Source organism: Hyla sarda, unplaced genomic scaffold, assembly GCF_029499605.1.
Source record: "Hyla sarda isolate aHylSar1 unplaced genomic scaffold, aHylSar1.hap1 scaffold_2336, whole genome shotgun sequence".
NCBI classification, from domain to species: domain Eukaryota; kingdom Metazoa; phylum Chordata; class Amphibia; order Anura; family Hylidae; genus Hyla; species Hyla sarda.
In genome coordinates, this window is record NW_026609018.1 from 17,455 (window position 1) to 43,578 (window position 26,124).

General features: G+C 46.1%; 1 protein-coding gene across 1 annotated transcript in view; it reads left to right on the forward strand.

Annotated features, from left to right (window-relative positions):
• Window positions 1–25,376, forward strand: part of PALMD (palmdelphin) — a gene marked incomplete at its 5' end in the record, with an annotated part of 33,643 nt that extends 8,267 nt beyond the window's left edge. The window contains 4 exon segments of the mRNA XM_056553070.1: window positions 16,807–16,831; window positions 20,367–20,480; window positions 21,072–22,055; window positions 24,868–25,376. Of these exon segments, the coding sequence (XP_056409045.1) occupies window positions 16,807–16,831; window positions 20,367–20,480; window positions 21,072–22,055; window positions 24,868–24,911 (1,167 nt within the window).
• Between the last annotated feature and the right edge of the window lie 748 nt (window positions 25,377–26,124).

Here is a 26,124-nt window from a genome sequence, read left to right on the forward strand (position 1 = left end):
CTGTGTGCTTCCTCAACAGGGCCCGAGTGTCTCCCCCTACAGCGACATACTGTTTCCCAGGGAGAGCCCCAACTACTGTTTCTTTTCCTTTTAAACACCCTTCCCCTTTCTGCTACCTCATTAATTAAGCCACAGATGGAAGTTTCTCCAGGGTTAGCTAGGGAAATACACCCTTTCCTTTCCACACTGCCACATATCTTCCCCCCCCCCCCCCCCCCCTCTGCTCAGACCACCGGGAAGGAACACTTGTATTCAAAAGGCAGAGTCCAACTGCCTTTCCTTTTCTTTGAACAACTCCGTCCAACAGGTGTTTTGAGGCACTTGGCTTCCTTCATCAGCAGATTTTATCTGCACCACTTCAATGGTGCACCATTCTTTCATTTGCACTTTCATCAGCCACCGAACACAAGACTTTTGGTCACCTTTGACAAATTCCTTGTAAAAAGCTCCATTCAGGTCACACCTTTCCAAAACCAGGTTCCTCATCTTGGTCTGTTCAGTACTCTGGACACTAGGTGCGGACAAGGCAGATGCTCCAGGCCTTTGTCTTCTTCTGTCAACGGTATGCTTGGAAAAGTAAAATTCAAGTTCTCAGGCGCTGATCAGATGTAGTAGATAAGTCAGGACTCAGTTATTGTCCAAGAGAATAATTTATTAGCACAAACTTAATGCGTTTCCGGTCCGGAATGGACCCTTCGTCAGACAGGTGCATACAGGAGGATAACAGAGTGCACAATAAATACCCTCATGGTGTCTTTGCAAAGGGCACATCAATTAGGGAAATGACAAAAAAGAAGTGTAAAAATTTGTTACATAACACATTTAAAATTAAAAAACTTAAAATTTAAAATTTTAAAGTATAAGCTTACTTTAACACACTGCATAGTTAGAATGTTGAGGATAAAGTGGGTGTGATATTGGTTATTGTTTGTCATTATAATCACTGTTACTTTAAAGCCTTACTATTATTTGGAGTAAGCTGCACTAGTGCTGTAGCTAGCACAGTGGAAAAGCAGGTGAGAGCTGTTAGTAGAGAGATATGCAGCAGTCACGGAGTTCAAGGTGGGCGGGGTTTATGCACAGTAAGATGATTTGTATTTTACCTGTCAGCGCCCTATTAAATGCACTGATACAGTGGCGTATGTAAGGAGTGCATCAGTGCGGGCTGGGGGATTGCTGGATTCTTACTGAAGCATGAATATATGAATTTGGATGCGCATCAGCGCATAGCAGAGTAGAAGGCAGGTGAGGCTGTTAGTGGAGTGATATGCAGCAGACATGGGGTTCGAGGTGGGCGGGGTTTATTCACAGTAAGATGATGGACTACCAATATTATCATGAAAAATCACTCAGAATATTATCAGATAAAGAATTTTATTTACACATTTCCAATTAACCCTTTACTGATATGTTCAAGCAACTATCAGCAATTTTTCTAAAAGCACACAAAAATAACATCTTGAAAAAATCTGACTATAAATTTCTCACAGTTCCCAATCATAACCGTCCATACTTTTATTTTCTACCTAAGATACATAAATCTCTCACCCATCCCCCCTCGGCAGACCTATCATAGCTTGTACCAACTCACCCATCAGTAACCTAGCACACTTTATTGATTTGTATCTTCAGAAATATGTCATCACCCTCCCCAGTTTTTTACGTGACTCATCTCAACTCATTACCCACCTGTCCAGTTTACCCTGGGACCAAGCCTACATTATGATTACCTGTGATTTTGTGTCCCTGTATACCAATATTAGCCATCAACTTGGTTTAAACGCAGCCAAAAGTTTCCTCCAACAAGACAATGAACTAAAGGACCCACAAAGGAATTTTTTGATTGAGGGACTCTGTTTCATTTTGAAGAATAATTTCTTCATGTATAACGGGGTGATGTACCAACAATGGAAAGGTACCGCCATGGGGGCCAAGGTAGCCCCTGCATATGCAAACCTGTTTATGGGTGCATTTGAAGCCCAATACATATGGGGGAATGCCCTGATGATGGAATATGTTAGAAGTTATCTTCGATATATCGACGACCTCTTTTTATATATGGAAGGGACCAGAGGAATCCACAGAAGAACTTCTGAGAAGTCTGAATAACAATGATTGGGGCCTGTCTTTCACTATGCTTACGAGTAAAGATTCTATAGAATACCTCGACTTGATCATAACACACGATGAACATAATTTTATGACGTCCACCTTCTTCAAGAAGTTGGACACCAACAGTTATATAGATTTTTCAAGTGGCCATTACAAGAAATGGCTAGAGAATATTCCTTACTCACAATATAAAAGAGTACGCAAGAATTGTACAGGAGACAAGGATTTCAGAGAACAGGCAGGGATTCTCATAAAACGGTTCCTAGCAAAGAAATATCAGTCTATTATTGTCAGACACGTTTAAAAGAACTAAAAATCTATCTCAGAAGGATTGCCTGGAGCCATCTGTGGAACAGAGAGAAGCAAAGAGGGACAAAAAGGAACAGTTTCAATGCAACTTCATCACCACCTTCAGTTCATCCTCTTATGCCATCCGAAAAATACTAAAGAACAACTGGCACCTCCTAGAAAGTGATAAGTTCAAGGGAATAATTCCCAAGAACCCAGCGGTCACCTACAGGAGAGCTCCGTCGTTAAAGAATCGCTCCTAGTCAATTGAAACAACAACAGATGAAACATAAAGAAGTGACCAGCAAGATGGGGAGTTTTAGATGCAGGAAAAAAGTGTTTGTGCTGCAATGAAATCACACATGGATGTCAAACCTTCCAGTCAGCAACCACAGGCAAAGTTTTTGATATAAAAAGTCATCTTACGTGTGAAACAGATTTTGTGATTTATCTAATACAATGTTGTTGTTGTATATAAGGCAAACAACACAGAAACTAAGAAGTAGGATTAATAAACCACAGCTTCAACATTAAAACGGGTTTTCTACTCCATAGTCTCTCTAAGCACTGTTTCCATGCCCATCAGGGGATAAAAAAGCCCTTCACGGTAACCCCTATCGAAACGGTCCCTGCAACCAAATCCAATCGCTTCAAAATATTAAAGAAACTAGAAGTTTATTGGATCTTCAAATGTGGCTCGTTGCAGCCCTTGGAACTTAACGAAATTCCAGAGACCATTCTTGTATGACTGTGATCATATGCACATGATTTTCCCCTTTTTAAAATTAATATATACATATACAGATATATACGCATCCTTAAGCTCCATCCCAACCAGAGTATTTTACACGCAATTTTTAAGCTTTAATTCATCTAGAGGATTACAAATACTATTAAATCTGATGCTAATTTTATCAATACTATGACAATAATAATTTTTAATATAGTTTTTCATTAGATGAACTTTGTTGTAGATGTCTTACATTATATTATGTAATTTTAGTTACTTCGCCATAAGTTTTTTTTAATCAAATTGTGTGCATATTCCTGAATGTGTGTGTATATATATCATTTATAATTTTTTTTTTTATTACTCTGTCTATATGCATTTACATCAGAGTCACTGATTGAGCTTACCCTGGACTGCATTAATCCACTAATATCTATATTTTAATAAGTGGTACACATTATCAGATGCTGCAACTGTTAATATCAATTTAACCTCTTCAGGACACAGGGCGTATGGATACGCCCTGCATTCCGAGTCCTTAAGGACACAGGGCGTATCCATATGCCCGTGGGAAATCCGGTCCCCACCGCTAGCTGGTTGGGGACCGGAGCCGGATGCCTGCTGAAATCGTTCAGCAGGCATCGCGGCATATCGCCCAGGGGGGGTCATTATGTCCCCCCCATGTCGGCAATGGCCGCAGATCGCTGGACAATTCAGCCCAGCGATCTGCGGCGATTCCGGGTCAATCGGGTCTCCAGTGACCCAGAATTACTGGCTGATCGGGGCCGTCTCTGACAGCCATAGCCAGCAGGGGTGAGGTGGCACTGGTGCCACCTCACGATCGCCCTGATTCGTCGCCCGGTTTATCGGCTGACCAATCAGGGCACCTGCTGCGGGTGTCACTCCCGCAACCCGCTCCACCCCTCTTCCGGAGGACGTGAGCGGGTGCGGGAAGTTGACCCCGGCAGCTGGGGACCCCGATCCCCAGGAGCCCAGGAGCAGCGGCGGCAGCGAGGGACTGACCTGAAGCGGCGGCTTGGAGCTGAGTGACAGCCTCCTGCTGTTGCTTAGCAACAGCTCCCAGCATGCAAAAAGGGCATGCTGGGAGCTGTAGTTATGCAACAGCAGGAGGCAGACCACCATGACTCCCAGCATTGCCTTATGGGCATGCTGGGACTTATAGTTTTGCAACAGCTGGAGGCATATTTTTTCTATTAAAAGTGTACCTTCAGTTGTTGTATAACTACAACTCCCAGCTTGCACAAACAGCTAAAGTGCATGCTGGGAGTTGTAGTGGTGCATCTGCTGGTTGCATAACTACAACTCCCAGCATGCCCGTTGGCTGTCGGTGACTGCTGAGAGTTGTAGTTTTACAACAGCTGATGGCACACTGGTTGTGAAACACTGAGTTAGGTCACAAACTCAGTGATACATAACCAGTGTGCCTACAGCTGTTGCAAAACTAAAACTCTCAGCATGTACAGTCTGTCAGCGCATGCTGGGAGTTGTAGTGTTGCAATAGCTGGATGTCCCCCCCCCCCTCCCCCATGTGAATGTACAGGGTACACTCACATGGGCGGAGGTTTACAGTAAGTATCCGGCTGCAAGTTTGAGCTGCAGCAAATTTTCTGCTGCAGCTCAAACTGCCAGCGAGAAACTACTGTGAACCCCCGCCCGTGCGACTGTACCCTAAAAACACTACACTACACTTCACTACCACAAAATAAAATAAAAAACACTACATATACACATACCCCTACACAGCCCCCCTCCCCTCCCCAATAAAAATGAAAAACTTCTGGTACGCCACTGTTTCCAAAATGGAGCCTCCAGCTGTTGCAAAACAACTACTCCCAGTATTACCAGACAGTCACTGACTGTCCAGGCATGCTGGGAGTTTTACAACAGCTGGAGGCCCCCTGTTTGGGAATCACTGGCGTAGAATACCCCTATGTCCACCCCTATGCAAATCCCTTATTTAGGCCTCAAATGCGCATGGCGCTCTCACTTTGGAGCCCTGTCGTATTTCAAGGCAACAGTTTAGGGTCACATATGGGGTATCGCCGTACTCGGGAGAAATTGTGTTACAAATTTTGGGGGCTATTTTCTGCTTTAACCCTTTTTAAAAATGTAAATTTTTTGGCAAAACAAGCATTTTAGGTAAAAAAAAAATTTTTTTTTTTACATATGCAAAAGTCGTGAAACACCTGTGGGGTATAAAGGTTCACTTAACCCCTTGTTACGTTCCCCGCGAGGTCTAGTTTCCAAAATAGTATGCCATGTGGGGTTTTTATGCTGTTCTGGCACCATAGGGGCTTCCTAAATGCGGCATGCCCCCAGAGCAAAATTTGCTTTCAAAAAGCCAAATGTGACTCCTTCTCTTCCGAGACCTGTAGTGCGCCAGCAGAGCACTTTTCACCCCCATATGGGGTGTTTTCTGAATCGGGAGAAATTGGGCGTCAAATTTTGGGGGGTATTTTCTGCTATTACCCTTTTTAAAAATGTACATTTTTTGGGAAAACAAGCATTTTAGGGAAATTTTTTTTATTTTATTTTTTTACATTTGCAAAAGTCATGAAACACCTGTGGGGTATTAAGGTTCACTTTATCCCATGTTACATTCTCCGAGGGGTCTAGTTTCCAAAATGGTATGCCATGTGTTTTTTTTTTTTTTTTTTTTTTGCTGTTTTGACACCCTAGGGGCTTCCTTAAGGTGACATGCCCCTCAAAAACCATTTCAGAAAAATGTTCTCTCCAAAATCCCCCTGTCGCTCCTTCGCTTCTGAACCCTCTACTGTGCCCGCCGAACACTTTACTTGAGAGAAATTGGGTTACAAATACAAGTAAAAATTTTCTCCTTTTACCACTTGCAAAAATTGGGTTTACAAGAACATGCGAGTGTAAAAAATGAAGATTTTGAATTTTCTCCTTCACTTTGCTGCTATTCCTGTGAAACACCTAAAGGGTTAAAACACTTACTGAATGTCATTTTGAATACTTTGGGGGGTGCAGTTTTTATAATGGGGTCATTTGTGGGGTATTTCTAATATGAAGACCCTTCAAATCCACTTCAAACCTGAACTGGTCCCTGAAAAATATCGAGTTTAAAAATTTTGAAAATGTTATGATGCAAACATAAAGTAGACATATTGGAAATGTGAATAAAAAAAAATGTATTCATAATATCCATTTTTCTTACAAGCAGAGAGCTTCAAAGTTAGAAAAATGCAAAATTTTCACATTTTTCATCAAATTTGGGGATTTTTCACCAAGAAAGGATGCAAGTTACCACAAAAATTTACTTCTATGTTAAAGTAGAATATGTCACGAAAAAACTATCTCAGAATCAGAATGATAAGTAAAAGCATCAGAGTTATTAATGTTTAAAGTGACAGTGGTCAGATGTGCAAAAAACGCTCCGGTCCTTAAGGCCAAAATGGGCTTGGTCCTTAACCTCCCTAGCGGTATGATTCCGTCTGGAAGTTTGTACCAAAAGCGGTACAATTTTTTGCATTGAAATTCCACATCTCCCCCCGTCACATTCCCCCTCCCTTGTCACATTCTCCCCCCCCCCCTGTCACATTCCCCCCCGTCACATTCATCCCCCCCTGTCACATTCCCCCCCTTGTTACATTCTCCCCCCCCCTCCATGTTACATTCCACTCCCCCCCGTCACATCCCCCCCTTGTAACATTCCCCCCCCGTCACATCCCCCCCTTGTAACATTCCCCCCGTCACATTCCCCCTCCCTTGTCACATTCTCCCCCCCCCTGTCACATTCTCCCCCCTTGTCACATTCCCCCCCCGTCACATTCCCCCCCTTGTTACATTCTCCCCCCCCTCCATGTTACATTCCACTCCCCCCCTGTCACATCCCCCCCTTGTCACATTCCCCCCCCCCTTGTTACATTCCCCCCTTGTCACATTCCCCCCCCCCCTTGTTACATTCTCCCCTGTGTCACATTCTCCCCCCTTGTTACACTCTCCCCCCGTCACATTCATCCCCCCCTTGTCACATTCCCCCCCCCCCCTTGTTACATTCCCCCCTGTGTCACATTCCCCCCCTTGTTACATTCTCCCCCCCCTCCATGTTACATTCCACTCCCCCCCTTGTCGCATTCCCCCCCTGTCACATTCCCCCCCCCCTGTCACATTCCCCCCTTTGTCACATCCCCCCCTTGTCACATTCCCCCCCCCCTTGTCACATTCCCCCCTTGTCACATCCCCCCCCCCCTTGTCACCTTGTCCTGCAGCAGTATACACTGGGTTGCCGGGCAGATTTCAAACCTAGTGTATTTGCTGCAGAACAAGCCCTTTCCCCTTCAGCCAATCACAGGCTTTACACCACTGCGGCCTGTGATTGGCTGAAAAGTGAAAGGTCCTGTAAGATGAATAGTGAAGAGAGCAGGGACCGGAGCGCACGGAGGGGAACGACATCTGCAGGGACCGGGATTAGGTGAGCAAAAGGTTTTATTTTCTTCCTTTTTACTTTTACACTTAGTTCAGGGTTTTTCTACCAGGGGGCCTCCAGATGTTGTGAAACTACTGCTCCCAGCCAAAGGCTGTCCAGGCATGCTGAGAGTTGTAGTTGTGCAACATCTGGAGGCCCCCTGGTTGAGAAACACTGACTTTTAGTTTATGTCTTTACCTGCTCTGGCCGGCACCTGCCACGGGAGCCGACCCGAGCAGATAATCGCATATTTTCCCGGGGGCTGCATCACTACATCGCAAAAAGCAAAAATCGCGATTCGATTGCTTTTGCGATATACTGTGCAGCCCGCACAGCAACTCTGCAATTCTACCCCAAGCGTGACTCGGGGTTACCGCTTCTAGCAGCGAAAATGAACCCCGAGTCACGCTCGGGAATACCGCTAGGCTGGTTAAGGGGAAATAATTTCTCCCTTATTTATTTATTTTATATAGCGCACAGTGACAGCTCATTTCTGGTCTGTCCTACATCTGATACATACCTCCATTTTAAAATTTATATGTTACATTTACCTTGTCTTAATATCTTACGTACTGCCCCTTAAACCTGCCAATAAGCTGCTCTCTATGCCCGGATTATGACCAGCCCGTACTATTAACATGTGTGTCAAGTTAATCTCTCCCCCCTTGCCAGAATAGTTTGCGTACTGCAGCCCTTCCCACCCACGAATGATAGTGTCCCAGCTCCTTTAGGCCTTTTTTCACCTGCCCCTTCAGATGTGTCACTGACTTTACTTGCAGCTTCTGCAGTTATCTCTGGTTTAACTTCTGCCTCAGAGAACTTCTCTGCCTCAGCATTTTCACCATCCAATGTCAATATCTCTGCAGCTTCACATATGGTTTCACCTCAGTCTCAGCTTCAGAGGACTTCCCATATGGTTTCACCTCAGTCTCAGCTTCAGAGGACTTCCCATATGGTTTCACCTCAGTCTCAGCTTCAGAGGACTTCCCATATGGTTTCACCTCAGTCTCAGCTTCAGAGGACTTCCCATATGGTTTCACCTCAGTCTCAGCTTCAGAGGACTTCCCATATGGTTTCACCTCAGTCTCAGCTTCAGAGGACTTCCCATATGGTTTCACCTCAGTCTCAGCTTCAGAGGACTTCCCATATGGTTTCACCTCAGTCTCAGCTTCAGAGGACTTCCCATATGGTTTCACCTCAGTCTCCGCTTCAGAGGACTTCCCATATGGTTTCACCTCAGTCTCAGCTTCAGAGGACTTCCCATATGGTTTCACCTCAGTCTCCGCTTCAGAGGACTTCTCATATGGTTTCACCTCAGTCTCCGCTTCAGAGGACTTCCCATATGGTTTCACCTCAGTCTCCGCTTCAGAGGACTTCCCATATGGTTTCACCTCAGTCTCAGCTTCAGAGGACTTCCCATATGGTTTCACCTCAGTCTCAGCTTCAGAGGACTTCCCATATGGTTTCACCTCAGTCTCCGCTTCAGAGGACTTCCCATATGGTTTCACCTCAGTCTCAGCTTCAGAGGACTTCCCATATGGTTTCACCTCAGTCTCAGCTTCAGAGGACCCTTCATATGGTTTCTTCTCATGGTCTTCAGACTCTACTGTTTCTTGCGTCCATTGTTCAGACTCCGCCTTTTTTAGAGAAAGCATCCCTGTCTCCAGTAGCTTTTGCCCCACAAGCAGTTTTTCTTCTTTTACACAGACGGCTGTGGCTTTGGCCTCAGTTTCCATCTGAGACACTTTTAACCTCTCATTAGCCAGTTCTACTATAGCTTGGTCTCTGCTTTCTTTTAGGACCTTCATGTTCCCTTCCAGCTTTAAACATTTCTGCTGCTCACTCTTGAGCTTAGCAGAGTTCACCTTCTCACTTTCCAGCAATTCTGTCAAGTTTTTGACAGTATCCTCCAGGGACAGCAGTTGTTCTCTCATCTGCTCATTGTCTTTATTCAGCGGCGCCATCTTGGACACTTTCTGCTCATAGACTTTTAGCTGAGCCTCTTGTTCAGAGAGCTGAGTACCCAGTGAATCCAAGGTAGCTGCGCGAGACTTAATGTGCGTTTCATTCTGCGCCTCTAGGCTCTGCACCTTATGAGCCATTACCACTTTCTCCTTCTCCAGCTCTTCCCTGACTACCAACCTAGCCTTGTGATCACTTTGTAGAGCCCGATATGCCCCACACAGGACATTCACTTCTTCATCCTTGAATGAGATCTGCTTGGCCAGAATCTCCAATTTTCTCTCCTTGCTGGTCACAAGACCCTGACAGTTCATCCTGCAGATCGCCCATTCACTTTTGTGGCGCTCAATATCTTTCTGCAGCTGTAGCTTTGCCTCCTGCTCTTTATACAAGTCTACAAGTGTTTTTTCTTTCTCCTCTGTCAGGTGATGAACTACTTCTTCCTTTTGCGGCAATTTAGCAGAAACCATCTGTAAGGTTTCTTCATGGTTATGGATCTGCTCCCTTTTTTTCAGCTTGTTTTTTCCGAGATCTCTTACTTACAGCGGTCTCCTTACTCTCGCTGATGGACCTTGAGACATTCTCTTGTCCACTGTCACCTGTCCTTGGCCTGTCTCTTCCTTCAAGCCAACTCGTTCAGACTCTTCTCAACCTTTAGGAGTAGTCTCGCCCTTTTTAAGGGTCTTGGCCACTTGGGCTTCAGGGTAGTTCCTGGACAGTCTCTCTGGACTGTCTCTCTGCTCACTGGCAGACTTCTCTTTCACTTCAACACAGTCTCTCCGCTGCCCAGCAGAAAGGTCTAGGACTCCTGGGTCTGCAACAATATCTGGTCCAGTGGTTCGACCTTCCTGGTCACGATCCATCTCTGGTCCAGACGTCACATCTCCTTCACTCAGGACTCTGTCAGTGACAGTAAGCGCAGCACCCAGCTCCACATGTACTCTCTTCAGTACTTCTGCATTATCCACAGACATCTCTGTAGCTTCTTTTCCGGTCACCTCTTCCAGATGACAGCGCAATTTCAGCCCTCCTTTTGGCTCATCTTTATTCACAAAGTTCAGCATAGTTTCCTCTCTCTGTCTCATTCACTTCTTCCAGGTGACAGCGCAACTCTAGCCCCACCTTAGGCTCATCTTCAGCTGGAGGATGGAACCCATGTTCCTGTACATGATCAATTTCTGGTTTTACTGAAGATTCTGTTTCAGTCAGAGGCGCACTTGTCACTTGAGTCACTGGATCCTCTTGGACTTGACTCAGGGTCTGTTCTTCAGCTCCCCCAGAAGTCTGGCAGACCCCTATCTGACCTACATCTAGTGACTGCTGACACCCCCCGTCCTCAGCCTCTGCTGAGTAACTCTCCACTAGTGTGTGATGCAAGTCTAGTGTTGTGAGCCTATCAGATGTACCTGCTCTAGTCACCTGAGAGTCTTTCCATAATTGCTGAAAAATTTTTAAATCCATCCCCAGTCATACTCCAAGGAGGGCTCTATTGCAACCTTGTGACTCACAGTACCATAGGAAGTAGAAATACAGACATTAACCATTTTATAGCCCCAAATACCAGCCTGTATAGACACTATAGCAGGGTCCGGCGTGTATAGACACTATAGCGGGGTCCGGCTTGTATAGACATTATAGCGGGGTCCGGCCTGTATAGACACTATAGCAGGGTCCGGCCTGTATAGACACTATAGAGGGGTCCGGCTTGTATAGACACTATAGCGGGGTCCGGCCTGTATAGACACTATAGAGGGGTCCGGCTTGTATAGACACTATAGAGGGGTCCGGCTTGTATAGACACTATAGTGGGGTCCGGCCTGTATAGACACTATAGAGGGGTTCGGCTTGTATAGACATTATAGCGGGGTCCAGCTTGTATAGACACTATAGAGGGGTCCGGCTTGTATAGACACTATAGTGGGGTCCGGCTTGTATAGACACTATAGCGGGGTCCGGCCTGTATAGACACTATAGCGGGGTCCGGCCTGTATAGACACTATAGCGGGGTCCGGCCTGTATAGACACTATAGCGGGGTCCGGCCTGTATAGACACTATAGCGGGGTCCGGCCTGTATAGACATTATAGCGGGGTCCGGCTTGTATAGACACTATAGCGGGGTCCGGCCTGTATAGACATTATAGCAGGGTCCGGCCTGTATAGACATTATAGCGGGGTCCGGCTTGTATAGACACTATAGCGGGGTCCGGCTTGTATAGACACTATAGCGGGGTCCGGCCTGTATAGACACTATAGCAGGGTCCGGCCTGTATAGACACTATAGCGGGGTCCGGCTTTCTCCTGCTGGACTTTACCAGACTTATTACACATCTAGGTTCTAACAAAACCGTCATCTTTTTACCTTCTGTTTCCAGATCACACAGCTTTTCTTTTGTCTTGTCAGGTGGGATCAGTTCTCTTTACATCTGAACACATCAACATAAGTTTTTCAACAAAAACATTATCAGATTGCACGTGTTCAAAATTTACAGGACAGTTCATAGCACTAGGACCTAACTCAGGCAAAGTGTTTTGTTACATTTTCTCCCAGTCCTGCATTTAACATTTTCTGTTCACCAGATTTTTCCAATCCGATCTGCACAGTGTGAACAGTCCCATCAGTCTCCATGAGGGGTTCTCCACCCTCACATGATTTTGCAACTGGACATAGGTTGGTACCACCTTGAACACTGTTCACACAGTCAACTAGGGAAACACCACCCTCAGACTCAGCATTTTATGCACAGTCCCATCATTCTTATGTACAGTCCCATCATTCTTATGCACAGTCCCATCATTCTTATGTACAGTCTCATAGTCACTAAACATGGCCCCCATAACCCCTGGAACAGTCTTACCAGAATCTCTTGCCGTCCAGTCAGTTAAGGGCTGGTGCTGGACACCTCTCACCAGCTTCTCTGCTGCAGAACATCGCTCCACTTGCTCTTTAAGTAGCTCTGCAACCTTAAACCCAGCCTCCCTGTTAGGCCGCAGTGCACACTGTAGTCTTGCAGCGCGGCTTACTCCCACTTTAGTCAGGATCTCTGTCTTGACTTTCTCATAGTCCTGTAAGATCTTTGGATCCAGTTCACAATGAACTTTTTGGGCATCTCCTCCAATGAATCCAAACACCAAGTTTCCCCAGTGTGTCTTGGGCCACGCCTCATGCGTAGCCATCCTTTCAAACTCTGCAAAGCTTGCTTCCTCTTGCGCTGCAGCCGTCTGCAACAAAGCACTTATCAGGACATCCATCTTGCAACACTTCAAACCTTGCAAACACAGCACAGTCCTCTGCCGAAATGTCAGCCGCTTGCCAACAAAATTTTCCATTGCCCCTAGCAACGCCTTTATACACAGTCTCAAAACTTCATTTGCACTCTGCAGGTGGCCTGTCCACCTGTCTCCTTACTTGAGAAAGAGCGCCCACTCGCTTGATGCGATCTGTTGCCCCTAGCGACAACTTCACCACAGGCTCAGTCCTGCTCTTGTACTCCACAGCTGGGCCCGTCCCACTGTCTTCTCTCTGAGAGAGAGTACACCCTTGCACCATGCACAGTAATTTTCTCTTGGCAACAACTTCACTGCAACTCGACCACTGGTTGCTCATAGCAACGATTTGCCTGCATCCTCCACCAAATGTGACATTCCATCTCGGGGATTAGCTCTGGGATCGTCCTGGTCCCTTGCCACGGGACACGTTTCCTCGCAATAACTCTCCAGACAGCCGTTCTGCATACAAGTCTGGCACCTCTCCAGCTTTATTTACACAGGTTGCAGGTAAAACCAAAGTCCTAGACCGTCTGGTCACTGACTACACATGTAGGTGATGAACTACTTCTTCCTTTTGCGGCAATTTAGCAGAAACCATCTGTAAGGTTTCTTCATGGTTATGGATCTGCTCCCTTTTTTTCAGCTTGTTTTTTCCGAGATCTCTTACTTACAGCGGTCTCCTTACTCTCGCTGATGGACCTTGAGACATTCTCTTGTCCACTGTCACCTGTCCTTGGCCTGTCTCTTCCTTCAAGCCAACTCGTTCAGACTCTTCTCAACCTTTAGGAGTAGTCTCGCCCTTTTTAAGGGTCTTGGCCACTTGGGCTTCAGGGTAGTTCCTGGACAGTCTCTCTGGACTGTCTCTCTGCTCACTGGCAGACTTCTCTTTCACTTCAACACAGTCTCTCCGCTGCCCAGCAGAAAGGTCTAGGACTCCTGGGTCTGCAACAATATCTGGTCCAGTGGTTCGACCTTCCTGGTCACGATCCATCTCTGGTCCAGACGTCACATCTCCTTCACTCAGGACTCTGTCAGTGACAGTAAGCGCAGCACCCAGCTCCACATGTACTCTCTTCAGTACTTCTGCATTATCCACAGACATCTCTGTAGCTTCTTTTCCGGTCACCTCTTCCAGATGACAGCGCAATTTCAGCCCTCCTTTTGGCTCATCTTTATTCACAAAGTTCAGCATAGTTTCCTCTCTCTGTCTCATTCACTTCTTCCAGGTGACAGCGCAACTCTAGCCCCACCTTAGGCTCATCTTCAGCTGGAGGATGGAACCCATGTTCCTGTACATGATCAATTTCTGGTTTTACTGAAGATTCTGTTTCAGTCAGAGGCGCACTTGTCACTTGAGTCACTGGATCCTCTTGGACTTGACTCAGGGTCTGTTCTTCAGCTCCCCCAGAAGTCCGGCTTGTATAGACACTATAGCGGGGTCCGGCCTGTATAGACACTATAGAGGGGTCCGGCTTGTATAGACACTATAGAGGGGTCCGGCTTGTATAGACACTATAGTGGGGTCCGGCCTGTATAGACACTATAGAGGGGTTCGGCTTGTATAGACATTATAGCGGGGTCCAGCTTGTATAGACACTATAGAGGGGTCCGGCTTGTATAGACACTATAGTGGGGTCCGGCTTGTATAGACACTATAGCGGGGTCCGGCTTGTATAGACACTATAGCGGGGTCCGGCCTGTATAGACACTATAGCGGGGTCCGGCCTGTATAGACACTATAGCGGGGTCCGGCCTGTATAGACACTATAGCGGGGTCCGGCCTGTATAGACATTATAGCGGGGTCCGGCTTGTATAGACACTATAGCGGGGTCCGGCCTGTATAGACATTATAGCAGGGTCCGGCCTGTATAGACATTATAGCGGGGTCCGGCTTGTATAGACACTATAGCGGGGTCCGGCCTGTATAGACACTATAGCAGGGTCCGGCCTGTATAGACACTATAGCGGGGTCCGGCTTTCTCCTGCTGGACTTTACCAGACTTATTACACATCTAGGTTCTAACAAAACCGTCATCTTTTTACCTTCTGTTTCCAGATCACACAGCTTTTCTTTTGTCTTGTCAGGTGGGATCAGTTCTCTTTACATCTGAACACATCAACATAAGTTTTTCAACAAAAACATTATCAGATTGCACATGTTCAAAATTTACAGGACAGTTCATAGCACTAGGACCTAACTCAGGCAAAGTGTTTTGTTACATTTTCTCCCAGTCCTGCATTTAACATTTTCTGTTCACCAGATTTTTCCAATCCGATCTGCACAGTGTGAACAGTCCCATCAGTCTCCATGAGGGGTTCTCCACCCTCACATGATTTTGCAACTGGACATAGGTTGGTACCACCTTGAACACTGTTCACACAGTCAACTAGGGAAACACCACCCTCAGACTCAGCATTTTATGCACAGTCCCATCATTCTTATGTACAGTCCCATCATTCTTATGCACAGTCCCATCATTCTTATGTACAGTCTCATAGTCACTAAACATGGCCCCCATAACCCCTGGAACAGTCTTACCAGAATCTCTTGCCGTCCAATCAGTTAAGGGCTGGTGCTGGACACCTCTCACCAGCTTCTCTGCTGCAGAACATCGCTCCACTTGCTCTTTAAGTAGCTCTGCAACCTTAAACCCAGCCTCCCTGTTAGGCCGCAGTGCACACTGTAGTCTTGCAGCGCGGCTTACTCCCACTTTAGTCAGGATCTCTGTCTTGACTTTCTCATAGTCCTGTAAGATCTTTGGATCCAGTTCACAATGAACTTTTTGGGCATCTCCTCCAATGAATCCAAACACCAAGTTTCCCCAGTGTGTCTTGGGCCATGCCTCATGCGTAGCCATCCTTTCAAACTCTGCAAAGCTTGCTTCCTCTTGCGCTGCAGCCGTCTGCAACAAAGCACTTATCAGGACATCCATCTTGCAACACTTCAAACCTTGCAAACACAGCACAGTCCTCTGCCGAAATGTCAGCCGCTTGCCAACAAAATTTTCCATTGCCCCTAGCAACGCCTTTATACACAGTCTCAAAACTTCATTTGCACTCTGCAGGTGGCCTGTCCACCTGTCTCCTTACTTGAGAAAGAGCGCCCACTCGCTTGATGCGATCTGTTGCCCCTAGCGACAACTTCACCACAGGCTCAGTCCTGCTCTTGTACTCCACAGCTGGGCTCGTCCCACTGTCTCCTCTCTGAGAGAGAGTACACCCTTGCACCATGCACAGTAATTTTCTCTTGGCAACAACTTCACTGCAACTCGACCACTGGTTGCTCATAGCAACGATTTGCCTGCATCCTCCACCAAATGTGACATTCCATCTCGGGGATTAGCTCTGGGATCGTCCTGGTCACTTGCCACGGGACACGTTTCCTCGCAATAACTCTCCAGACAGCCGTTCTGCATACAAGTCTGGCACCTCTCCAGCTTTATTTACACAGGTTGCAGGTAAAACCAAAGTCCTAGACCGTCTGGTCACTGACTACACATGTAAGCAGGCCCTGACTACTAACTAGTGAGCTACCCTCAGCCAGCATAAAACATGTGCCCCTGCAACCTGTTTTAATCACAGTTCACATTGTCACTTGGGGCCACTCACAGATTCCAGCTGTGTGCTTCCTCAACAGGGCTCCCAGTGTCTCCCCCTACAGCAACATGCTGTTTCCCAGGGAGAGCCCCAACTATTCTGTTTCCTTTACTTTTAAACACCCTTCCCCTTTCTGCTATCTCATTAATTAAGCCACAGATGGAGGTTTCTCCAGGGTTAGCTAGGGAAATACACCCTTCCCTTGCCAATATAATATATATATATATATATATATATATATATATATATATATATATAATGGAGGGAGATATCGGGGATGTGTATATATATATATATATATATATATATATATAAAATGTATGTGCTGTGATGTGTTGTGAATACTGCCTTATTGTGCTGTAGGGAAACATTAAATATTCTTCTCTTTGTCCTTTCAGGCCGCGAAAGCCGAAGTACGAGAAGGTTTGTATATAATAATGTGCGTAATAACGTGTATATAATAATAATAATGTGTGTAATAACGTGTATATAATAATAATAATGTGCGTAATAACATGTATATAAAGTGTGTAATATTTACACAAATGTATATACAATCTGTATGTCTAATTATTTTCACATTTATGTAATTGTATGATCCCTCTATATCGTGTAATCGTACAGACCCCTCTATATCGTGTAATCGTATGACCCCTCTATATTGTGTAATCGTACAGACCCCTCTATATCGTGTAATCGTATGACCCCTCTATATCGTGTAATCGTACAGACCCCTCTATATCGTGTAATTGTATGACCCCTCTAGGCCATGTAATCGTATGACCCCTCTAGGCCGTGTAATCGTATGACCCCTCTAGGCCGTGTAATCGTATGACCCTTCTATACCAATGGATACAAAGATTATATGCATGAGATTCCGGGCCAGACTTCTTCTGTTTACATTGATTTCCTCTTATGTGGCAGAGGGGACATTGGGCCCCTCAGGCGTCAGGGTCCTAGAGCTGCGTCCTGAGAAGATTTTGTCCCTTCTAGGTCCCATTCTGTCCACCTGGTGCCCATAGAGCCCGATTGTATCTGTAGCTGGAAACCTAGACCTGAGAACATTATGTGGCCCCTGAAGCACTGGTTGGTGTAGATAGAGCAGCACATGGAGGACACCCACCTCTTCACACTCTGGTTCCCCTTTAAGCATTATTTTTCCTTCCTCTGCCTCCATATAAAAGCTGAAGCACAATACAGAAAACAACAGAACAATGGTGGAGATGATGTGGGCCAGGAAAGGCTTTAGTCAGGCCCCGATCCCACCATTGTTGTAAACCTTGGCTCTTGGTATAGACAGTTCCCACAATCCTAGACAAGACCTAATGCAGCCAACACTCCCACCTATATATACTCTCCACCCTCTAAGGACCTGCTATAAATGTAAAGCAGATTATGGAGCAACTCCAACCACATCCCTCTGTGGACCATCATGACTCCTCAGCACATGACACAGTCCATGGATAGATTAAAGGACATCTGCAGTGCTGGGCAAAAAAACTTTTTTTTTTTACCTCATTTAATAGGTCTTTGAAAGACCTTTCCAACGATGTCTCCCCCATCAAAATTGGCCCAGCCGTTCTCCCGCTATCAGCACACGAATTACGGAGGAGAAGTGAAAATAAAACTACATCTCCCATCATGCCTTGTGCTTACTTCCTGTAAGCTGCTGCCCTCCCCCTGTTCTATCCCCCGAGCAAATTATTATATTGTAACGGCCACCTCTCCCTTCCCTATGCATACACCCTCCCCTTCTGCTCATCTCCCCCTCCCCTTCTGCTCCTGTCCAGTGATGAAGCAGCTGCCTCCGCGCTCACTGTAGTGTGGACTCTGGAGAGTGGAAGGAAAAATGGTAAAAAAACATAATTGTTTGTCTATAAAACTGTCCTGATATTGGTCCCTCCATCTTTTTCACAACTACAACTCCAAGCATGCCCAGTTATTTTATATGCTGTTCGGGCATGCTGGGAATTCCAGTGGTGCCTCCAGCTGTTGCAAAACTACAAATCCCAGCATGCCCTGTCAGCTTTCTGCTGTATGTGCATGCTTGGAGTTGCAGAGGTGACTCCAGCTGTTGTAAGACTATACATCCAAGCATGCCGTGACAGCTTTCTGCTGTTTGAGTGTATAAAGGAGTTGTAGTTCACCAACACCTCTACTGTATCAGGAGACTCCTGGGAGTTGTAGTTCACCAACACCTCTATTGTATCTCTGTAGTCTCCTGGGAGTTGTAGTTCACCAACACCTCTATTGTATCTCTGTAGTCTCCTGGGAGTTGTAGTTCACCAACACCTCTATTGTATCTCTGTAGTCTCCTGGGAGTTGTAGTTCACCAACACCTCTATTGTATCTCTGTAGTCTCCTGGGAGTTGTAGTTCACCAACACCTCTATTGTATCTCTGTAGTCTCCTGGGAGTTGTAGTTCACCAACACCTCTATTGTATCAGGAGACTCCTGGGAGTTGTAGTTCACCAACACCTCTATTGTATCTCTGTAGTCTCCTGGGAGTTGTAGTTCACCAACACCTCTATTGTATCAGGAGTCTCCTGGGAGTTGTAGTTCACCAACACCTCTATTGTATCTCTGTAGTCTCCTGGGAGTTGTAGTTCACCAACACCTCTATTGTATCAGGAGTCTCCTGGGAGTTGTAGTTCACCAACACCTATATTGTATCTCTGTAGTCTCCTGGGAGTTGTAGTTCACCAACACCTCTATTGTATCAGGAGTCTCCTGGGAGTTGTAGTTCACCAACACCTGTATTGTATCTCTGTAGTCTCCTGGGAGTTGTAGTTCACCAACACCTGTATTGTATCTCTGTAGTCTCCTGGGGGTTGTAGTTCACCAACACCTATATTGTATCTCTGTAGTCTCCTGGGAGTTGTAGTTCACCAACACCTCTATTGTATCTCTGTAGTCTCCTGGCTGGGAGTTGTAGTTCACCAACACCTCTATTGTATCTCTGTAGTCTCCTGGGTGTTGTAGTTCATACACCAGTGTTTCCCAACCAGGGTGCCTCCAGATGTTGCAAAACTACTACTCCCAGCATTCCCTGGTTGGGAAACACTGGCATACACACATAACAGGGACTACAACTCCCAGCATGTGTCATTCAGTAGTCCCCCCCTCACACAGAATCATCTCCAGTATGATATTTATTCCCTGTATACACCACCAGCCCGTGCAGTATAATATGTCTCCTTCACACACACGTCCTCCCCTCCCTGCTCTGTGGTTTGCTCTGTGTTTTCCCCCATGATAACTTGAATCCTCCCAGTGATAAGTGAGGTCCTATGTAGACAGAGCAGGGGAGGGGGGAGGAGCTGTGGACGGAGGGGGGAGGAGCTGTGGACGTCCTCATTCTCCCCCTGCTTGAATCTTACAGATAGGGGCGTTTCTGAGGATGAGCCTATGGCTGCCTCACAAAGCACCCGCTCATGCATATGCATAAGAGGGAGGAGCTGACAGAGGCTAGGGGGGAGGAGCACAAACACTGCTGGGAGGAAGAGATCTCCGTCCCCAAGATGGCGGCTGCAATGTAATGAATAGGGGACGGACGCAGGACTACTGGGCTATGCTGGCAACTCTAATATCTCAGAAACGGCTGCATATAGGTAAATAGAACTAATTGACTGAATTGTATAACTTTTGTTTGGGGAACATTTGGGCAGGGATTTTTGACCACTACAGTTGTCCTTTAACCTCAATACATTTCATTAGTTCCTCCAGAGACAGGTTTGCTGATATTTATGGCACTGTTTTCTTCACTCTTGGCCCCTGGTGCCTGAGAGGGGCCCATTGTGGGTCACATGACAGGTGGGGCCCAGTTCCAGGTTTTGTAGGGGGGGGGGGGGGGGGCACAGCAGATAAAGGTTCCACTATTGGTCTATGAGATGAGCCTGTAGATAATTTAGACACATGGTAGAAATGACCATTTTTGTTGTGTCTTTGTTTGGTCTAGAACCAGTGAAGGACATTTACGCCAACATCCCGGACTTACCGCCATCTTATAAACCGTCATTCATCAGAAGAATGGAGAGCGCCCAGGCTGAGAGCGGGGAGGAGGCAAGGAAAGGTAGGAGGACACAGCGACCAATGCCTCCTGACTGATGGGGCATGAACCTCCGGGGGGGGGGGGATCCAAAGTTTCCTACCCTGGTGGGATCTACTTGGGCTGTAGGGGACATGTACATTGACGATCCTGTGTGTAAAGGGGGGCCGACTATCCTGACAGATGAGGTCTGGGGTCACAAGAGGCAGACATCTTTGATTTCAACATCTTGATCTATTTTTTTCTCTCTGTGCGATTAACCACTAAAAGAGGGATCTAGAGGAGGGGGGGGGGGGGGGGTCTGGCAGCGGCTTACCCCCTTCTCCATTCATTCAGGATACAGCCAAGGGGGGGGGGGGGGGGGGTGTATCAGGAAGAGGGGGAGGGGCTCATAGGGCTGACACTCTTTTATATGTAAGGGCACCAACCTCTTCTCTCCTTGTCGGTCACGTGGAGGTGGGGAGTAGACTCTGGGATCTAGTATATAGCATGGTGCACAATAAGGACGATAGAGGACTGTGTGGGCTGAAGCTTTCTGGAGGGGAGTCAGTATTGGGGGACTCATCAGGTTACGGGGGCTTTGTTCATGTAGTAATGGTGATTGTGTTCATTTAGCGCTATTTGCCATGGAAATCAAGGTTGAGAAAGACATGAAGACTGGAAAGAACACTGTGATATCATCCATCCCGGTGCCGTCCAATGAGATCACAGACGCAGGAGTGAAGGTCTATGATGACGGCAGAAAGTCTGTGTATGCTGTAAGTTCTGGAGACAAGATGGCAAAGAACGGGGTAGACAGTCTGGCCCCCATAGAAGTGGAGGATCTCCTGAGGAAAGCCACGGAGCAGAGTACACAGTCCCCCACCGCGTATCATGAGCCGGTGTTCTCTAATCCCTTCCACAACGCTGCCACGCACAAAGGCCAAGTGTCCCCCCGGCTAAATGGCCACAGCTCCCCAAATATCATGAGCCAGCAAAACGGTCATAAAGTTACAGAAGACGTAACCAAACTCTCTGCTCCAGAAGATCCAAGACCTGCGCCAAGAGTCATCCCACAGAACAGGCAAGGAGCTCAACATGACACAACATCAGATGACCTCACCAAATACCCACTCGCTACTAATAATCTCACCAAATACCCCCTCAATACAGATGACATCACCAAATACCCCCTCGCTACAGACGACATCCACTACAACATTATTCATGCTGCGCCCTGTTATGTAGAAGAGAGTGAGCCGGTCACTATGATCTTCATGGGCTACAAGCACGCGGATGAGCATGACCACCGGCTGCTGACCGACTATGAGGGGCTGATCCGTGCAGAGCTGGTTGTTATAGAGGATGATGAGGAGCAGAATAAGGAAGAAAAAGCCTCAAAAGAACTGATCATAGCTCCAGAAATCCAATCCCTCCACATGTCTCCTCCAACCAATCCCATACAGAGAACCTCAGAACACAATATGGCGCTGCACAGTCCCCAGCCATACAAGAACTCAATATCCTTACCAGAACAGGATGCAACCCTAGGGCCCCATAACTACCTCCTGGTATCCAGGCCGAGCCAGGATGATGGGACTGAGGACCCTTCCCTAACAGGTGAGAAGCCTGTCCGGAGGCGCACATGTTGTTCTGTGATGTAATGTTTGGTCCATGATGTCACCTAAATTCCCTACAAAGATTTGACTCCAGGTCCCCGATCATACATGAATGGATGCATGGTATTGTCTGAAGTCTTTAGGCTTGCAGTTTATTGCATTGCCGTGCACATGTATGAGGCGTCCATAGGTAAGTGTGGAGAATCTCATGAGGAGGACTGCATGGCGGTATATGTGTCTGCTGACCAGATCCTCATCATAGAGGTTTTCATGTCAGCAGCAGCAGGAGGCACCATATTAATCACTAATCACAATCCTATATTGTAAGAACAAACATGCACTGAACCCACAACCCGCCATGTTTGAGGTCTTGATTCTTCAAGTAAATCTGCATGACTACGATCATTGTCAAGATGAATCGATGCCCATTCTTAGTATTTTCCCAAAATCGCTCATTCTGCATTATAGCAACCACAGCTCCTGGGTCCCCGGCGTTATCCATCTTCACTGCCATAGTGGGGAAAAAAAAAGGAAAATTTTCTACAGCTCCTGTGCAGAGCTATGCGTCTCCACGGTAACAGACAACAAAAACCCTGTGTAGTCTGATCCTGCAAAACTACTTTTTCCCATCTGTCCTCTACATGTTGGCAAATAGTAAGAGACAGATCACCGATCAGACTACACTGGGATTGTTGTCTGTTACCATGGAGATGCATAGGACTGCACAGGAGATGACTTTCTAATAGGAAATTGGAATCAAGGCTCCTTACAAAGGGTCATTAGTTTTATTTTAGATTTGTTGGACAACCTAGGCTCGGTTCACATTACCGTTTACTGCAGAGTCCTGCCGGCCCCCATTCACTTGTATGGGGTCGGTCGGTGATCCGGTAACTTTACAGGAAGTTAGCAGAGAAAAAAATATTGCTTGAACAATTTTTTTTCTCCGCTAAACTCCTGTCGTTCTGTCCGGATTGCCGACAGAACTTCGAATAGCGTCTGACGGCAATGTGAACGAGCCCTTAGGTTAGGGTCACATGGCTGTTCTCTTCCATCCAGTAATTGCTGCTAAATGGTTTATACTAAAAAAAAAAATGCGACAGGACAACATAGTCTGCTAAAATAGCAGACAATTAAAAAAAAAATTAAATATAGGACAAGTGGCAGCCTTTTGTATATTTCTGGATCTTTTTGCAGCCTTTTGTATATATTTTTATTAATCTTTTTGCATCTATTGTTTAGCGTTTTTTTTCTGTCTGGCTGCTTTCTGGTCGCTCGCACCTCTTCTGTGCATGCTCAAGATTAAAAATGGATCAAACATGGATGACATTAAAGACTCATCCGTTTCACATTGACTTCAAGGTTAAATTTATGATATCCATTTCTCTTCCTGTTTTTTGATGGGGGGGGGGAAAAAAATACTGCACGCACCATCTCTTTACCTGTAAAAAAAAAAACACATGGAATAGAAACCAACAAATGCAAAAGAATGAAAACAAAATTGTAAAACAATCCTATTGACATCAATATCATCCATTTACAAAAGACTTAAACGGATTTAATAACTGGGACAGCCAGCCATGTGAACAAGCCCTAAGTGGTTGTGGAGGTGGACGCCACCTTAGGACAGAGCCCCTGGCCCCTAGCAGTTATTGAGATGTCCCCCTTCAGGACCCGGGTCTTCTGATGGCATTATTTCAGCTCATTCTATACGAAGGGGTTCTGAGGAGGGAGACCCCCGCATCTCAACTTCTCCGCTTCATCAGTGCAATGATGGATTTTGGCAAATGTTTGGAAATTTTCAGAATGAACTGAATATAAAGGGTCAATAATGAAAGAGACGTCATTGGGCCTCATGTACTGAGGGGTTTCCTCTAAAGTTGGGTAAAAATAGAGTAAAATGCATTTCCCCTGTCTCTAAAGTTGTGCGCCAAAGTTCAGTCATTTTCTGCTTATTTTCTTAAATGTATGCACAATTTTCAGTTTTTCCCACTCCAAGTCATTTATGAATTTTTTTTTCAAGGTTTTTGTCATTTTTTCAGTCTGTGATTTTTCACTTTCAACAGAAAGGTTAAAAATGTGACATGTGGAGACACGTGACGGAAAAGAGGGGAAAAAACTAACAAAATAGAACTCCTAGTGCATGAGGCCCATTGTCTCAATCACAGAAAAATGTAATTGGGGACACATTTCTACAATTTATAGATTTCTAATTTCAAATTTCTACAATTTATAGATTTCTAATTTCAAATTTCTACAATTTATAGATTTCTAATTTTAATAATTTGTACATTTCTAATTTCACTGTTCTACCTTTCGCTTTCACATGGATTTGCTTTTCTGCTGATTTTTAATTGTCTGTAATCTTCTGCTTTCTTCTGTCGCTGAGGTTCTTTCTGTTTTCTTCGGGCAGTTTAGCGCGGTTGCCAACCATTAGTCTGTAGACCGAACTACAAGTAGCAGAATTGTTCCCAATCCACCCTCATTTCTACAAATTCACAGAGATGAGCACAAACTAAATTTCCATTAATTTGTGGTGAATCTAAAAACCTTAAGAATTGTGGTGACTGAGAACAGACCAGGGGTCACATTTGATCTTCTGGGCTCCATGTTTGTCGGTTGTTGTGCGGCAGATCCTGCGGTCTCGCTGTGTTCTGCGATAACAATACAAGGTCCTATAGTAACTATACAGGAGGTGACTATCTGTCCCTTTCCCTGGAGAATGTTTTTTGGGTTGGCGATCCCGCTCTACTGTTTTTCCTCATGGTGGAGATAATTTTGGGCCGTTTCCTGATTCTCTTCTTTTGTTCTCACAGCTTTAAGGATTAGAATGGCCAAACTGGGGAAGAAAGTCATCTAGGATTGATGGGGACGGTGAAGAGCTCCAGAAGATTTGTCTAATGTAATAGACATTTGTATTGTAGGCGACCAACGCGCCCTCCAGCTGCAATGCATTCTGGGACTCCTCCATATTCCACAGTAGCTGGGGTGCCACCAGTGCCTGCCTCCTGCCACATCGCTTTTGTGATTAATGCCATGCAAACCCATGTCCTCATGTAGGAACCCGGGCAGAGATGTCCTATGGGGCCAGTAATGTACCTTCGACTTTATAGTCTTTCTCCTGTAATTTTGTTGACATTTGTGGCTCCAGACAAGATGGGACTCATCCTCCGAGGATTTTCAGTCTAATGACAACACCATAGAGCCAAGTGATGCCACCTGCTGGTGGGAAGAGGAGGTTAATGTCACTGTATACTGCTGCTTCTATAATGTGTAATATAATAATAAATATACTTATACTGGATTAACCACTTGTCTTCCAAAATCTATTTTCTACTGTGTAAGCAGTGAGAGCCTTGTGGTTGCACTCATTCTTCCAATACCAGTGTTTTCCAATCAGGGAGCCTCCAGCTGTTGCACAGTTACAACTCCCAGCATGCCCCGAGGAATGGTGAAGACCTTAAGCAGTTGTCCTGTCTCCTCGTCTTGAATGACTGCTCATGTCACAGCTCTGATCAGTCTGCTTAAAAGAGCAGAGCGATGACACAAGCAGTCAATCCAGCTGACTGGGCAGAACCATGGCCAGAGCAATGGGAGCTGTTAAGTAGAAGTCCCCGGCGAGGGGACCACTTGCAGGCCAGCCCAGGGGGACATGTATATCTCTATGCGTTGTCAAACATTATATATGCTAAAACCTGCTGATTCGTTCCCTTTAACCCCTTAAAGGGGTAGTCCAGTGGTGAAAAACGTATCCCCTATCCTAAGGATAGGGGATAAGTTTGAGATCGCGGGGGGGTCAGACCGCTGAGGCCCCATGCGATCTCTCTGTACGGGGGCAAGGCTCTCTGGCCAGATAACAGGCGTCGACCCCCGCATGAAGCGGCGGCCAACACGCCCCCTCAATACATCTCTATGGCAGAGCCGGAGATTGCCAAAGGCAGCGCTTCGGCTCTGCCATAGGGTTGTATTGAGGGGGCGTGTCGGCCGCCTCTTCATGCGGAGGTTGACACGCCCCCTTCCCGCGGGCTGTCGGGGCTCCGTACAGGAGATCGCAGGGGGCCCCAGCGGTCGGA